The sequence below is a fragment of the Hipposideros armiger genome, unplaced genomic scaffold (assembly GCF_001890085.2).
Source record: "Hipposideros armiger isolate ML-2016 unplaced genomic scaffold, ASM189008v1 scaffold_102, whole genome shotgun sequence".
Taxonomy (NCBI): domain Eukaryota; kingdom Metazoa; phylum Chordata; class Mammalia; order Chiroptera; family Hipposideridae; genus Hipposideros; species Hipposideros armiger.
The window spans coordinates 3,319,540-3,337,129 of record NW_017731452.1 but is presented as its reverse complement, the minus strand read 5'-3'; the positions used below and the strand labels follow the sequence as shown (position 1 = coordinate 3,337,129).

Below are 17,590 nucleotides of genomic sequence, written 5' to 3'. Positions count from 1 at the left end.
TGGCATTTTTATATCTTACAATGTGATCACCTCACTAATTCTACTAATCATCTGTAAACTTGTAAACTCACAATATTTTTTACTATGTTCCCCTTCCCCATTTTACCTCTCTTTGAGTGTAAACTATCCAAGCTCCACTACACTTTCCAATACCATAGCCACTAGCCACAAGTAGCTTCTTAAATGGCAATTAAAATTTGATTAAATTAAAAATATAATCTGTCAGTTGTACTAGCTCCATTTCATGTGTTCAACAGCCACATTTTCATCATCACAAAAAATTCTACTCAATGGTGTTGCCCTAGAAAAATATCTCTAAGTTTTCTTACAGTGTTAGCACTCATTGATTCCAGGGACCATATCAGAGAAATTCCAAGCTGCACAGGTTCTTCACTATTAATCAGTGACAGTAACAGCTCAAGGTATTGTTTCAAAAAGTAAATGATGCTTGTTAAGGTGTAAAAAAAAAAAAAAGTTTCACCTTGAAGGCTGGTTTTCACTGCAAAACCTAAAAGCTTTAATTTTTTAAAAAGAGGCAGGATGTTTTTAAAAGTTTATTGTTCAGAAAGACAATATTAAAGAGTTTCAACTCTTGTTTCCACATTAATTAAACAGTTAATAAATAAGGGTCCCTACTCCCCCACCAATTACCATCAGAATTAACCACAAAACCATGCTAATTCATACTAAGATGTGCCATTCCAACTGAACAGAAAAATCAGAAAGAAAAACAAAAACTCCCACAAGGCAGTTAAATTACCCAGTTTACTTTGTCCTCTTACTTTGGCAACTGCTGTTTCGGTTTATTCTTCTACTACTTCACAGCATCCTAATATATGTGTCAGCACCCTCTCTGCAGGTCTCTTCAACTACATTCCTGTAGAGAAGTATGATTTCTCTATAAGAGGCTACCTGTGTTGCTATGAGAATTAAAGGGTTTACAGATTAGTAGCTTCCAAATTAGCAGGCTTCATACATGATTTTGTTCTTAATCCCCAGTGAAAGCAATTAACAAGAAGGGTAACAGGAATGTGGTTCTTTATCCCTAGGAGTCTGGCGCCTCCCCTGGGAGCGCAGGCCTATCAGAGACAAGGTGCTGACAGTGCAAAGTGCCTCAGGATTCGTTAATCCAAATGCTGCTGCTCAAATTCTCCATGGGAACTATGGAGAACACCATAGAGCAAATCGGTTGATGGCTCCTCCACTCATTATCTTTAAAGCAAAAGACGATGGGATTTTAGAAAGAAGAAACCACATCACCCCCTTGTTGTAATCTCAATTTCCCTTCAGTATAAATCATCTGAGTATCAACACGTTGCCTGGCACAGTCTGCACCTGGCAAGAGCTCAATAAGTCCTTGTTGAATAAATGAATGAATGAAAGCCTGGCACACAGAAGGTATTCCATAAATATCGGGGATGCCAAAAAAATGTATACACATAACTTGTATTCATCTTTTGTTATCGGTATATATTATTACAATTTTAATATTTTTTCCTTTCTTAAAATGTGTACACATTTTTTGGCACCTTCTGTATTTGTTGCATAAAAAAAAAAAAAATCACCAAGACACTGTTCTAAGGTGCTGGGGGGACATGATATTTGTTGAGGAACGACTGCATGACAGGCTCATATAAAATGAAGCAAGGTAGTGTAATGAGGCCAACAAGCGCCCTGGGGCCAGATGCCTCAGTGCAAATCCCAGTGCAGCCACAGAAGGCGAGGCCTTGGCCAGGTCACTAGTGATTAGCCAAACTGGGATCAGCTTCCCCGTTTGGAAAAAAAGGGATAACATCTACTTATTTTGCGCGGTTCTTTCATGAATTAGAAAAATATAGATAAATCACTTGGCACGAGGCCTGGCATATGGGAGACAGGAAATTTAAAAATGGTAAAAATCCCTAGTAAGTGCTAACGTTCCTTGAGGCTTACCATGTGCCTGTCACTGTACCACACATTCTAAATGTATGACCTCATAAAATTCTCAAGCCAACCCTATGAGGTAGGTACGATTCGCACTTTCTTAAAGGTGAGCAAACTAATGCGCAGAGTGATGACAGCCTAGGGGCTGAGCCGGGATTCGAACCCAGCAATACGGTATTTTCCACTATTGTAGCAGCAGCAACCACGTAAAAGCTTAGGCGCTGAACCAGACATTATGCATACAGGCTTTTTTTTTGGGGGGGGGGTTTAATCGAATCCACCCCAAAGTCCAGTGAGGCAGCGTCAAGTCCACACAGCTGTGAGGCTCAGAGAAGTTCTGAGACTTGCCCGAAGTCACCAATCGCGCAACCCCCGACCTTCGAGAGCAAACACCCCCTCGCTCACCACCCGAGTTTGGAAGCCTCCCCTCAGCACTCACTCGCGCGCAATCTCTGCACTTCTGTATTCCAAAGTACACACCATTCTCCGTACCCCCGCAGGAACCCCGAAACCCTGTCGGCGCCCTTCCCAACCGCCCCCAACGGTCGTCAAGGGTCCCCCTCTTCCGCTTGGGTCTGACAGCTCCGGGTCACCCTCTTACCCAAGAGCCTAGCCCAGGCTGGGAGATCGCCCCGCCGCCCCTAAGGCGGACCCGGCAGCGTGGGGGAAGGGAACCGGAGAGGGCGCATGCCCAGAAGACTCCATTTGGAAGCCAGCTCACCTGAGAGTCGCGAAACTCCACCACCACGTTCTCGCTGCTCCATCGCGCAGCCATCTCCCGCACCCGGCGGCCCGGGTCCCAGAACCGCGCGTTCCCGCCCCCGAAACCCGCGTACCAGGGCTCTGTAAGCCCCACGCAGCCCGCGAGTGAGCCCTGCCACGCCCCGTTCCCTTCTTCCGCCTTACCGTAAATCATTGGCTGACCCAAACACTGGCCCCGGCCCCTACTCCAGGCTCCTCCAATTGCGGCACCGTCCCTACCAAACTGGCACGCCCCCTCCACTTCCGTCACTCGGTTTGGGTCTCACACGCTTCGTCGCGGCTGCGGACACACGCCCCCTGCTGCAAGCTGGGCCGGGAGTTGTAGTCCAAAATCGAGTAACGCGTGGATAACACAGGAAAAACTCGCAAATTACGGTTTTTCCCAGATGAGGCGCATGCTGTCTTCCCTGTCTCCTCGCTGGTGTTCCTGGCAAGGCTCAGAATGTCTAAAAACCAAAATCCAACATTTGTGCAAACCTGCCATACAGGCAATGAAAAGTCTGAATGTGAGATTTATTGTTTCATAGAGTACAGCAGCGCCTGCTAACGTGTCCAGGGACGCCAGAGAGTCTCCACAACCCTTTCAAGGGGTTTCTGAAGGCAAAACAATTTGATAAGACGTTATTTGCCTTTTTCACTTTCTTTCTCTCATCAGTGTACGGTGGAGTTTTCCAGAAGCTACATAATATATATTGTAACAGATTGAATGGTAAAAGCAGGTGTGAGAATTCAGCGGTTTTCTATTAAGCTAGACATTAAAGAGATCTTTTCCCACGGTTTTTTTTAATACAATTATTTTTCATTTACAAAATATTAACATTAATATGCATTAATGTTTATGTAAAATCATGAATAAATGTATTTTAAATTCTCATTTTTAAATCTATTAATTACTATCAGTATACATAGTTCACATAAAAGTTGGGAAGGGGGAATCTTTAAAAATTTTTAAGAGTGTAAAGGGGTCCTGAGATCAAAATGTTTGAGAACTGCTATGTTAGCATGAGTGTGATTAGGTACTCTCTCCTTTTGTCCCACTCTCTCAAATCCTGGCTTAACTGGTTTAGCTTTAATTTCTTTATAGAAGGGGAAAATGACCTACTTGATTCATTTGGTTGTCATAAGGGGTTAAACACAGAGCCTGGAATGTAGTCAATACTGAAATGTAAACTATTGTTGTTGTTGTTAATACTATCACTATTTCTATGTGCAAGTCATTGCCTGAATAGATACAAGAAACCTGCCTTCCCTCCTGGAGTGTTGGATGTAATGGGGGAAGACAGACATATCAACAGGGTGACCAACTTATCCCAGCAAACCCTTCAAGTCCAGACAAACTGGGACAGTTGGTCCCTGTACAACAGGTATACACTTGGATGAGTGAATAGGGTTTTACAAGAGACTTGAAAGCAATGTGCCAGGAGAGTAAGTACATTCTAAATGGAGGACCTGACATAGATAGCATCCTAAAGCAGGCGACATTTAAGCTTTTCGGTATATTAGGATTTCGATAGAGTACACTGTCAAAAAAAAGTACCTCAGCATTGAAGTGTGAACAAAGACCCTTAAGTGTGAAGAGAAGAATGCATTCCAAAGACACACAGCAGTTCCCCAATTAACACTCAGGGCCCTGTGCTTTCTGTCTTTCAAAATACACATCAGAATTTGTAATTCGGTATTTGTTCATTTAATATTTTCAAACTTCCGGAGGACAGGGACCAGGTCTGTTTTTTCAGCCCTGTATGGTGACTGAATATATAAGGCACTCCATGAATATTTGTCTAGTGAATGAATGCAAAAAGCATATAAAATCATGACCTCAAGGGCCGGCCGAGTGGCGTGATGGTTACGAACTGGCTTGGGATGCCAGAGGGCCCCGGTTCGGATCCCACATATGAGGGCCAGTGACACTGCCCTCCACAGCTAAGATGCTGAACAACAGCTCAACCTGGAGCTGGGCTGCTGTGAGTCATCCGTGAAGGCGTAGGCTGCAGCCCCTGTGGCAGTGGGTTGCCATGGGCTACCGTATGTAGCCAGCAGCCAGCGTGAGCGGCTAGCAGCCGCAGTCCAGAAGCCAGCGACTGATCTGCCTCACCCGGGAAGAGCGCAATGATGGTGCCAACTTGGGCCAGTGAAGCAACGTCCTCCACAACTAGAATGAAGAACAAAAGGACAGCAACTTGTCTGTTCCCCTTCTCCCAATTCCCCAGCACTGTTCCCATCCCCCCAATTCCCCAATAAAACTCTTTAAAAAAAAAAAAAGAATACTTTCTACATGCTCATGCCATCGCATAGGAATATATTGTTGATGTAAGAAAAGTCCAGACCTGTAAAGAACTTCTATAAGATTTTATTTGAGCCAAAGCGGCAACAATTGCCTGGAAGTAAGATCTCAAGAGCTATATGGAGAATGATGGTTTGGCAGTTTCTTTTTATGCATTTGGAAATAAGGAGGGACAGTAAGGAAGATTACCTGAAAGTGGGAGAAAGCAAGACAGTGATTGGATTACAGGATAGTTAACAAGAGTATGTGCTCTCTTGAGGGTGGTTACTCTTATTTAAAAGGTGTGTTAACCTAGATGCACAGAAACAATGGGCAGGGCTTGCTTAAGGCAAAGACAAACCTTTTACTAAAAGAAATTATATGCCTGGGGCAGGGTGACCCACCATGACCTGCCCAGTTCACCCTGTGAGGTTACTTTCCCTAGACCCCCTTTTTGTCTATAATATGAATTAATTAATTCATCTAACACACCATAATCTTATTTATTTGCCTATTGCCTGGGATATATTGGTGCACAATAAATATCCACTGAACAAGTGATTAGCAAATAGGGCATATGGGAGGTTGTAGCAAGAAGTATAGCTAGAGAAGTTAGAAAGGGCTAGACATTTGGGTTTTATTTTGGAGAGAGAGAGAGAGAGAGAGAGAGATTCCAAAGCTGTCTGTAAATAGTTTGGTAATCTGTTTGCCACCAAAACCTGTTGAATTGCTCTTGCCTGAACATTTCTGCAATCCTCCCCCACTCCCACTTCTTTAGTTCATATTTGTCTAGTTCTCAAAATCTGCTTGACGTGATTTGTAGGCACAGAAAGTACTTTGGGTTTCAAGTCCTTGGTGCTCTGTGTTCTCTCAATGTTTTCTTTCTTAAATATGAAAAGAACCCAGTAGAATTTTTGAGAGAGGGAGCATGAGCACCTTTCAAGCTGCCTTCTTGGGCCCTTCCTTTCCATCTCCCACCCAGATTGCCATTATGAAAGAGCATGGACTCTGGAACTAAATCTAGAGCCCTCTGGCTACTGCTTCATTTCTGCATACCTCTGAGATCCACATATGAATATCCTGTCTGAATCAGAGACTGGGGACTGTCAGGAGTCCCTTGTCAAGTAGATCTCAACTTGCTGACCAGGCCCCAAGGCCCTATCACCAAACTATGTTTTTTCAGAAGGTCACTTGCTCGGAAGGCAGGATCTCTGGCCAACCTAGAAATCCAGGGCTTTGGCTGGCTCTTATCAGCAACTAGCCTTGCAAGCTTGAAGGGAATCCTTTATCTTTCTAGTCCTGTTTCCTCTTCCAGAGAATGTGGAGTTAGCTGACCCTTCCATCTGTTTACATCTGAGAATCTTGGAATCCTGTCTGGAGCCCCACTAGTAATTAGCCTCTTTTCATCACTCAACAAATATTTGTGGACATGTCCACATGCTCAGGCTCCCTGCTAGGTGCATTTGGTTGCCCATTACCCTGATTTCTCTGCTTAAGTTTTCTCTTTTCAAGCAAAACAATAAAAATGTAAAGAGCTCTGAGAGGCCTAGGAGGAAGTTTCTTACTTGTCTTCCCCCAGGGGAGGTACTGGGGGCTCCCTCCAAAACTGTAGAGATCCCTTTCCAACCTCGGTCTCTTGGAGACAGCAAAGAAGCCACAGGTCCCCCAAAAGCTTCCCAGGAGCATCCCTAACAATCCATTTCTCCCATTTTCTGAACCCTTCAAGTCCCAGACTTATATTCTTCTCGAGGTGTTTAAAATCGGCCTTTGCAGCAGTTATGCACATGTGTTTGCAGGTTTTGGCAACACTGATTTTATCAGCTCTTTCTCCTGACTGTTCTGGTAGGTGGGTCAGTGTTTTATTAACCCTGTTTCACAGCTGAAGGCAAGCCAGGAAGCAGTTCACGCAGGGTGGGTGACAGCATGAAGATATGAAGATAGAAAAATAAATAAAACAGAGTCCCAAATCTAGCTGGGGCCGTTTCTGCATCTGATAGCCTTGCATTGAGACAGTCCGATATGACTTGACACCTCCCCAGACCCATTAACTTTAAACCAAGAAACCACAAGAGAAATAGGGAGCAAAACACACACTGGATTCTTGATGTAAAAAAAGACAAATTGAAACTAATCTGAGGCAGCAGGTCTCTGTGGACGCCTATTGCTATGCCTAGAGTCATTCTCTCTAAGATGTAAAGGATAGAATCAAGTTACTGGATGAAGAGCTTTGTATCTTAATATTTTCATTTCAAATGGGAAATTGTCATGTGAATAAACGCACAAGGAGACAACAAGGACATCGCCTGAAAAAGGCTGTGATTCAGGGTCCCACAGGGGACCTGAACTTATTGTCACGACACTGCAGAGAGTAGAGGCTTCACCTTTTCAGTTCAGGCTCTCAGCTGTTCAGTGATGCTAGATGTGAGAAAGACTGGTTTATGGTAACCATGAGACTGGAATATAAACCTGAAGGGTAAATTATTAATTTACAAAAGGAAACATAGCTATTAAGCAGATCTAATCTTTTTCACCCCAAAGCTACAGAGAAAATGAAATTGTCACCCAAAAATTCTCTGATGAGCATGTTCACTATAAAGCTTAGATGTTCTGCTCCTACCAGCTATATGACTTTTTAGTGTGCATGCAGTATATACTTTATATATACCTCTACCTCTCTATCTACCTATCTATACATTTATGTGGGTCAAACACAAATACAAAAAGGTACATAATGAAACAAAATATTTCTCATCCATCCTGTCACCCAACTCTCCAGGTCCAGCTGCCCACCCCCCAGGGGACTAAATTATGTTGTTTCGTGTTTCTATCTAGTATCTTTATGAATATATAAGCTAAGAAAAATATAGTTCTTTATTTGGGGAAGAGGCAAGTTTCTGAATTTTTCAAGTCTTGGCATCTTCAGTGCTCATTAATCATTGGTCATTATTGTTTTTAATGCTAATGATATTGATAAATCTTTCCACAGCTCCCCATCCCCTCAGGATATGGTCCATGGCTCCCAGGACCCTCTAGCTTGCCCTGAGGACCAGCTTCATCTTTGGTTCCCACCTCTTTTTTTTTTTTTTTTTGGCTTATAACCACTAATGAGCATTTTTATTTATTTATTTATTTAAAGATTTTATTGAGGAATTGGGAGAAGGGAACAGCGTTGGGGAATCAGGGAAGGGGAACAGACAAGTTGCTGTCCTTTTGTTCTTCAGTCTAGTTGTGGAGGACGTCGCTTCACTGGCCCATGTTGGTATTGTGATCATTGCGCTCTTCCCGGGTGAGGCAGTCGCTTGCCGGCCATTGGATGGCTGCTCACACCAGCCGCCGGCTGCTTATGCCAGCTGCCCCCACCTCCTTTCATTGCATCTCTACTGCATCCTTCAGTTCCCTGAAGATGACATGTTCTCCAGGCCTTTGAAATGCTGTTCCCTTTGTTTGGAACATTTTTCTGTTCATGAAACACAGTTCACCCCTCCCACCCCATTCTCTGGCTAATCTCCAAATCATCTTTTAGGATGTCAAGCAGAAAACCACAGGCCCAAAATGGCATCACTCCTGCTGAAAGCTCATGACACCAAATGTAGAGTTAATACCTGATTCTAATTGCAGTTTCAACCTCTCCCAGAAGCATAATCTTAATCAGTCTGGAATTTTCTGATCAACATTAGTAAGGTAATCTGCCTGATAAGACTCCCTTTCTCCCCCTAAAGGAAGGTGTCCTTGCCTGAAATAATCCACTTTTTAATTTTTTAGTCTCACCCTCTTTCTGCCTATAAAAAAACTTTCATTTTGTACAACTCATGGGAATGTCCTTCTAGTTCCTAGATGCGATACTGCCTGATTTATGATTTGTTTAAGAAAGCCAATCAGATCTTCAAATTTACTTGGTTGTATTGGGTTGTCGGAAAAGTCATGATGTATTTTGTCTATGTTTTTCAAAGGTCATTATTTATGTAAAGAACAAACATCAATCAATGATATATTGCCCGTTTTGTTTGATAACCTTGTGCCATCTCTCAGTGAGCTTCATAATTCCTCGTTCATAGAAGGACCTGTCTTTATTTGTGAAAAACTGAACAAGATGCTGATTTACAGCCTCATCTGAATTAAACATTATACTATGCAAGGAATTCTGAAGTGAGCGAAACAAGTGGAAGTCTGCCGGTGCAAGGTCAGGCGAGTACGGTGGGTGTGGCAACACATCCCATCCAATCTCCAATAATTTTTGATGGGTGATCAAACTTGTGCGCGGTCTCGCATTGTCGCGATGGAACACAACTCCTTTACAATTAACAAGCTCTGGACATTTCTGGATGATGGATTCGTTCAAACTGTCGAATTGCCGATAGTATACATTCAAATTGATAGTTTGGTTTTTTGGCAGGAGCTAAAAAAAACACGGCACCTTTAAAATCCCACCACACTGAGAGCATAACCTTCCTCTGATGAATGTCTGCTTTCGCTATCATTTGAGGCGAATCATCACATCGGGACCAAAACTGTGCACCACATTGTTGTAAACAATCCACTTCTCATCACCAATTATCAGTCACTTCAAAAAAGGATCGTTTTCCTCACATTAATGAGCATATTGCAGATGTTTATACACGTCGTCAAATGAACTTCTTTGAGATCATGCGGAACCCAAATATCTAGCTTGCTTACGTATTCCAGCTTCTTCAGGTGGTCATGAATGCTTGAGTGATGGATGTTCAATGTTTCTGCAATCTCTCTTGTCGTGTAACATGGGTTTGACTTGATCATTGTCTTTATTTTGTCATCATCAACCTCGGTGGGCCTCCCTGATGGAGGAGCATCGTTGAGATCAAAATCACCAGCATGGAATTTCGTGAACCATCGTTGGCACTGACGTTCTCGTAGAGCATTGTCACCATAAACTTTATGCAACTTTTCACAAGCTTGACGTGCGTTCTTCCCTTTATGGAAGTAAAATAGTAAAATATGGCAAAAATGTACAGTTTGGTCTTCCATCTTCAACTTGTTGTAAAATCTCCAAAACTCAACCAAATCGCTCAATTTTTTTTAGAATGAAGCTAGCACTGTCAGCTGTCAAATGACATTGCAATAACATAGATGCGAATGATTCTAGCACTTCCAAAAATGAACTAGTGCCATCTGTCGCAAACGTGTCATGACTTTTCCGGCAACCTAATATTTTGTTTTTTAAATAAGGTCTTGGCTTAGAATCACTGTATTTATGCCTGTCTCCTTCCATCGGCACCAAGCTCTTTCATTCTCACAATAGTTTTACTTTCATAGCACGTAGTCATTCATTCATTTATTTGACAAATATTTATTTAGTGCCAACTACATGTTCTAGGCTTATCTGTATTGTCACTGCCAGCTTCAATACCATATACATATATTTGCACTGTAATTCATATACCATAAATTGACCCTTTGAAGTGTATAATTCAGTGCTTTTTAGTATATTCACAAGGTTGCACAACCATCGCTATTATCTAATTCCAGAATATTTTCACCACTCCAAAAAAGAAATCCATTAGCAGTCTTTCTCCATTCTCCCCTACCCCAGGTCCTGGCAACCATTAACCTTTCTAGCTCAGTGGATTTGCCTATTCTGCACATTTCATATAACTGGAATCACACAATATGTGGTCTTTAGTGTTTGGCTTCTTTTACTTAGTATAATGTTTTCAAGGTTCATCCATGTTGTAGCACATATCAGCACTTAATTTCTTTTTATGGCTGAATAATAATAGCCCATTGTATGGATAGACCATATTTGCTTTATCCATTCATCAGCTAATGAACATTTTGGTTGTTTCCACTTTTTAGCTGTTTTGAATAATGCTGCTGTAACCATTCATGTACAAGTTTTTCTGTGGACATATATTTTCATTTCTTTTGGAAATATACCTAGGAGTGGAATTGCTGGGTAATATGATAACTCTGTTTAATTTTTTTGAGGAACTGCCAGACTTTTCCACAGCGGGTGTACCATTTTACATTCCCACCTGCAAGGTATAAGGGTTCTGATTTCTGCACATCTTAGTAACACTTTTTATTGTTCTCGATTTAGCCATCGTAGTGGGTATGAAGCAGTTCTTCTGAAGCTCTATGAGAACACAGATTCCATTTGTCTGGCTCACCACTGTGTTCCAGAACCTAGTACAGTGCCTGGCATTTATTGGATAGTTGTATTTTGTTCAATACACTAAAAAAAGTGTTGAATGAATAGGTAAATCAAAAGCTAGTTAGATGGTTACAATACTTATTGATTGTGTATTTATCTTCCCAATAGAGATCTATCAAGAGACCTGGTATTCTTTTTTCTGCACAGTACTGAGCCACCCCTCTTCTGTTACCATAGTCATTCTTCAGGAAGAAAGTTGGGTTAAATTTAAACTTTCTTGTTTTTCTTCAGATCACTCATTTGGATCTTAGGTGTGCACAAATTCCTCAGTTAGGCACTTACAGATAATTTCTTGGGTATTGGAACATTTTGGTTTTTCCTATATTCATTTCTCCTACAGAATACCTCCTTTTCCTTTTTGCTCACTCCCAAGCACTTCACACTTGCAAATAGCCTTCTTCCTGTTTTTTTTTCCAAGCTAGTCTACTGGGACAATCAATACCTCTGACAGACTAGCCCTTTTTTTGTTTTGTTTTGTTTACTTTTAATATTGTACACCCTTGTCAACATAAGAAATGTCCAAACCTGTAGAGAATTTTTCCAAGAGTTAATTCGAGCCAAACTGACAATTGTCGGGAAGGAAGTTCTCAAATGCTCCAGACAAATGGCAGTTTTGCGACTTTTTTTATACATTTGGAATTAAGGGGGGAACATAGGAAGATTACATAAAGGTGGGAGAGAGCAAAGTACAGCATAGTTAACAAGTTATATGCTCCCTTGTTGTGTGCTCCCTTCAAGGGGTCTGAAAAAGAATATTTCAAAGGTGTCATAATGTAGATGCACAGAAACAATTGGACAAGACTTGCTTAAGGAAAAGATAAACCATTTACTAAAAAATTATATTCTTGGGGTGTGACTACCCACCATAACTTGCCCATTTAAGAATTTATGATCAGATCACCCTGTGAGGTTACTTTTTATTAGATGTATTACAGCGCCCCTTTTTTGTCCACACTGCTTTTGGCTCCTTGATTTGGAAGCCAGTTAGGCCAGGGACTGGGCGATGCTCATAGCCAGCACTCAGTTCTTGAAAAATAGTGAATGAATGAATGAATGAGAATATGTGAGAGGGACATATTGCAAAAAGTAGATTTGGTCAACAAATATTTGAGTACTCACTGTGTCACACGTCCGGTAGTGCATGCCAGGATAAAAGGTAAACTAAGCAGGGGACTCACCTTGAATTAGGGTGTTTCTAAAATCACTAGTTCTAGCTGTATTATTCCATTTCCATGTTCATATCTTTTTACCTTTTATGGTACAACTAATGCTTTTCAGGATCACATTTTAGCTAAGGTATCTACTTATTCACTTAAACCCCTAATAGGAAGTTCTGATCTATTGTCAGCAAAATTCGAAATCAAAAGTGCCCCAGTGCACTGACTGTTCACCCCTAAACAGCTAAAAGTCCCCCAAATGCTAAGCTTCCTGATCTTAGGGGTCCTTGGATGGGGAATCTCAGAAAGAACGGACAGCGCGTCCACCAGAGGGTGCTGTAGGGGCAAATTTGCGTTGGGAGCTGAGCTTGACTAGTGACCCTCAGAGCCAGGTAGGCATTTTGAGAAATCTTCAGCCTTTCTTGTGTTTCCTTCCCACCCATTTGGGCCATAGCCGCCCCTCCCCCATAGGTGGTTCCCCCAGAATTATTAGCCACCCTGAGAGACTTAAAGAGTGCTTGCTTTGAAAAACGCGTTGCTTCTGTTCGTGATACCCTGAGCCTCAGGCCACTCAGGTCACAGGGCCGCGGGGGCTGTGTAGGTGGGGGCCTCCAGGGCGTCAGCAGCTGGCCGCAGGGGCCGCGAAGGGGTTAAGCTGGCGGGGTCGGTGGCGGCTGGTGCGAGAGCGCGACGCGACGCGACCACGGTTTCCTGAGCTCGGCCTGGCCGCCCAGCGCTGCAGCTCGCCCGAGGCCTGAAGGGGTCCGGGCCGCCGTCCATGGTCGTGGCGTCCTGAGGCGGGGGACGCGCCCGGCGCCCCCAGCCCTCCTCCGCTTCCTCCTGTCGGGCGGGCGGCCTCCTTCGGCGCCTCCTCGCGCTCGCTTGCCGCCCCCCTCCCTCCTTCCCTGCGGCTCCCCCGGCTTTCGGGAGCCCGGGGGCGGCCTGTGGCGCGCCGAGCCCGCGCCGGACTGCGCCTCTTTGGACCTTGAGGGGAAACATGCGTGTGGCTTGGATCGTTTTAAATTCTTAGTTTGGGATCCCCGCCCGCCTTCCTCTTCCGCCCCGCGGATTTTCTTTTCTTTTTCCCCCTTTTTTCCTCTCCCGGTCTCCTTTTTGACTCCCTCCCCCTTTATGCTCGCCCAGCCCTCCACCCGCTGCTGAGAAGTGGGGGAGGGTCTCGGCCTCCAGGTTCCCGCCCCACCGGGGCCCGGGCGAGCATGGGGGGCAAGCAAAGCACGGCGGCCCGTTCCCGGGGCCCCTTCTCGGGGGTCTCCACCGATGACAGCGCCGTGCCTCCGCCGGGAGGGGCGCCCCACTTTGGGCACTACCGGGCGGGTGGCGGGGCCATGGGGCTGCGCAGCCGCTCGGTCAGCTCAGTGGCGGGCATGGGCATGGACCCCAGCACGGCCGGAGGGGTACCCTTTGGCCTCTACACCCCCGCCTCCCGGGGGACCGGCGACTCCGAGAGGGCGCCGGGCGGCGGAGGGTCCGCGTCTGAGTCCACCTATGCCCATGGCAATGGTTACCAGGAGACGGGCGGCGGTCACCATAGAGACGGGATGCTGTACCTGGGCTCCCGAGCCTCGCTGGCGGATGCTCTACCTCTGCACATCGCACCCAGGTGGTTCAGCTCGCACAGTGGTGAGTCCGCGGGTGGTGGAGGCCTCGGAGGGTGGAGTGCAAGGGAGGGCGCACTTGGGCGCTCAAACCTTGGCGCGCGTGTTAAGGTTTGGATGTGGAGTGCACGACCTGGATCTGTCTGCCTTCCTTGGGTTCCCCAAGTCAGGGGAAGATAGGGATACCGACCCCCCAGAAAAGAGGCTTTCTGCGAGGCTGCGGAGCCGGGCATTTTAAGACTTCAGGCGTTGGTTCACTTGTGGAGAGTGAAACCTGCTTATTGAAGTCCCACTTATTGGCATTACCATCTTCAGAGAAGAAATCTGGCCTGGCTTATAGCAGGTCGGCCTTGGTGCTTCCTTTCTGTCACTGCAGCATTGTGCCTACTTCACCTTTACAGAGAGGAGATCCAATTTGACCAAGCGGTTGTCTCCCAAACAAAGAGTGTGAAAAGAAATAAAATTGGGGGCAAGTGGTGGTTGGATTAGGGCTCACACTCTTGCTGGGAGAGAGGGGTGCTCAATTTTGCCACCCTGCTGGAGAGATGTTTGAATTGTTGAAAATGGAGCAGCCAGCAGGCTGTTGTTATAGACAGGTGTGGCCTGCTGATGAAGGGCCCAGCCAGGGAGCCTCCCTCCAAGGCTTTGCAAGACTAGGGTTCTGGTTGCCCGTGCTGCATGCAGTAAGCTTGGCTCAGTGACTCTCACATCCCTCCATCTTTTTTCTTCCTCTTCATGCTGAGCTTGGTCTTCCTGGTAATTTGCATCTTTTTTTTTGTGAGGGAGAGGTGGGATTGTATTGCCAGGCTGTTGGTACTTGACAGGGGAAGAGGAGGATTCAAAGGATGGGGAGGAATTCACGTTGTGAACTTCTGGTGACAGGCCAGCAAAAAGCTGGAGGAGGATTTCCCAGGCTCTTGACTGGCAGGAGCTCCTGGAGGAAAACAGGTCTGTCTGCTCAGCTAACCCTAGAGGCCAGGTTAAGCTTCTGGAAAATTGGTCAAAAGGGGTGTGGGGCCACTATTTACTAATTGGCTTTTATTTCTGGAAATAGTCTGGATTTGTTTTCAATCCTATCAACTTTAATTTGTGAAATAATTATTTTTGGGGAGGAGGGGAATAAGTGACTGATTTCAGGTAACACTTGAAAGTGGCTTTTGAATTGCCAGGGTGGTATTTTAATCCCTAAACAAGCCTCTGGATATCATTGGAGAGTCTCTGACCTGCACCAGACTCTGCCCTGAATGAGATGCAAGGCATGACTGCCTTTGGCACTTTTAGACATTTGATCAGCTTTAGTCATTTTGAAATTAATAATCTTTTTTATGAAATTTGGTCTAGAAAGAGTCAGCTAAATTTGTGAGATGATTGTGGTTAAATTTTTGAAAGAACTGCCATTAGTATCTGATTTTAACTGAAAAGCACTATGAGAGGGTTCTCTAAAATCACAGAATTTTGTGTGTTGCAAGATAAATATAATCCTATAGAGGCTTGTCTGGGAAGGAGTTTCCGGTTTGCTAAAATTTCTTGCCTGTCTCTTACTAGAAACTTCTTTTTCCTTATTCTACCACCAGGCTTCATGCTGGAGTTGTGATCTTACAATTTAATTCCAAAATTTCAGATTCTGCAGCTGTGAAGCCATAGTTTAAATTTTTTTTTTCTTCATCCAGTTATGGTGAGGGTAGGAAGTGTGCTATTAAGGTAACAGGTGACTGACTGGAGAGATTAACAGGAGGGAGCCAATAGCACTTAATAGCCACTGAATCATGGGAATACAGGAAAAGTTGGAGAATATTAATCCCTTAAGGGATTATTAATATTAAAGCATGTGTTGGGGGCTGCTATTAATATTTTGAGTAATAACTTTTTTTAAAAAGATTTTATTAGGGAATTGGGGGAGGGGAACAGCGTTGGGGAATCCAGGAAAGAGAACAGACAAGTGCTGTCCTTTTGTTCTTCAGTCTAGTTGTGGAGGACGTCGCTTCACTGGCCCATGTTGGTATTGTGATCATTGCGCTCTTCTTGGCTGAGGCAGTCTCTCCCTTGCCATTGGACGGCTGCTTACAGTAGCTTACGACAGCTCACGGCAGCTCACGGCAGCCCACTGCCACCTATGCGGTCGCCAGCGGCTCATGGCAGCCCAGCTCCAGGTCAAGCTGTTATTCACCATCTTAGCAGTAGAGGGCGCAGCATCACTGGCCCTCATGTGGGATCTGAACTGGGGCCCTGCTGCTCAGAGCTGGCGTCCCAAGCCAATTCTTAACCAACACGCCCCTTGGCCAGCCTGGTAATAACATTCTGTATAGGACCATCCTGTCCTTTTACAATACATTGAGTGTACCTGGCCCTCACCACTAAATGCCCTTACAAATTTGTGAATGCTCTTGGTGGGGGAGGGGGATACCCCCTTGATTGAGAACTACTGCTTTAAGAATTTGTTCTTTTATTCAGTTAAAGTACAGTAAAGCCTTGGATTGCGAGTAACTTGGTTTGCGAGTGTTCTGCAAGACGAGCAAACATTTCTAATACATTTTAACGTGATAAACGAGCAATGTCTTGCAATACAAGTAGTTTGTTTCTGGAACGAATTATGCTTGCAAACCAAGGTATTACTGTAATTAGTTTTTCCTATGCAGTTCATTTGAGATGAACTTTCATATTTCTGCTCTTCTGCAGTGGTGGGTCTGTCTACCTTTCTGAACAGGCCAAGGGATCTTCCTCCCAGAACAACCCTTCCCTCTCTTATTCATTGCTATAAGAAGAGAAACTCATTTTTCTATGTTGGAGCCTTTGAGTAAGGTCTGAACAGTTTTTGCTCTTGTGTTGTGAAAGTAGAAAGATAAGGATTTTGGTGCACAGTTGACTAGATAGATGCCTGGAAGTTGATGCCATGCTCTTGCTTGTGTTTTCCAGGTGCTTTGGAACTCTTCATGGGAACAGAAAATAGTTGTCAGTGAAATAAATGAGGGAGTTCAGTGTGCAGGAGGCTTCCTTAAAGGGAGTGAGTTGATGTATCAGGAGGTAGAATCCTGGGGTCCCAGCTCTTTCTATAAGTATCTGTGACCTTGGGCGAGACACATCTCCTCTCTTGAGCCTCATCTTTGTTATTTTAAAAATAGATGTGTAATCCTCGGCAGCCAGCCTGTAAAGGTTGTTTCCCAAATCCTATGAGGATACACAGCAGTCACATTTGTCTTCTCTTGGTTCCTACACTTTCTTGGTCTGTGACCCTCTCATGCCCTGTTCCCTATGCCTGGAATGCTTTTCCTTTTATTCTGTACATGTATAACTCTTTCTGATCCTTTAGGGTTCAACTTAAATTTCTCCTCAGAGTCCACTCTTAAGACTGTCTCCCTCCGATTAATTTCTCCAGTCACTCACCTGTTAACCTTAATAGCACTTATACTTTATAAATATTTTATTTTATTTTATTTATTATTTTTAAAGATTTTATTGGGGAATCGGGGAATAGGAACAGACAAGTTGCTGCCTTTCTGTTCTTCAGTCTAGTTGTGGAAGACGTTGCTTCACTGGCCCATGTTGGTATTATCATTGCGCTCTTTCCGGGTGAGGCAGATCGGTCACCGGCCCCTGGACGGCCACTCACAGTGGCTCTTGGCAGCTCACGCTGGCTGCCAGCCACTCATGCTGGCTGCCAGCCACTCGTGGTAGCTCACGGCAG

General features: G+C 44.4%; 2 protein-coding genes across 6 annotated transcripts in view; one reads left to right on the top strand and one right to left on the bottom strand.

Annotated features, from left to right (window-relative positions):
* WDR59 (WD repeat domain 59) overlaps positions 1-2,820 on the bottom strand; it is a 77,983-nt gene extending 75,163 nt beyond the window's left edge. For all 3 annotated transcript variants that reach the window (XM_019646456.1, XM_019646454.1, XM_019646455.1), the window contains exon 1: positions 2,645-2,820. In XM_019646456.1, the coding sequence (XP_019502001.1) occupies positions 2,645-2,698 (54 nt within the window). In that variant the 5' untranslated portion in view covers positions 2,699-2,820. The remainder of the gene's footprint in view (positions 1-2,644) is intronic.
* A 10,132-nt stretch (positions 2,821-12,952) lies between these two features.
* The window catches only part of ZNRF1 (zinc and ring finger 1), a 112,685-nt gene continuing 108,047 nt past the window's right edge, over positions 12,953-17,590 (top strand). For all 3 annotated transcript variants that reach the window (XM_019646447.1, XM_019646446.1, XM_019646445.1), the window contains exon 1: positions 12,953-13,933. In XM_019646447.1, the coding sequence (XP_019501992.1) occupies positions 13,510-13,933 (424 nt within the window). In that variant the 5' untranslated portion in view covers positions 12,953-13,509. The remainder of the gene's footprint in view (positions 13,934-17,590) is intronic.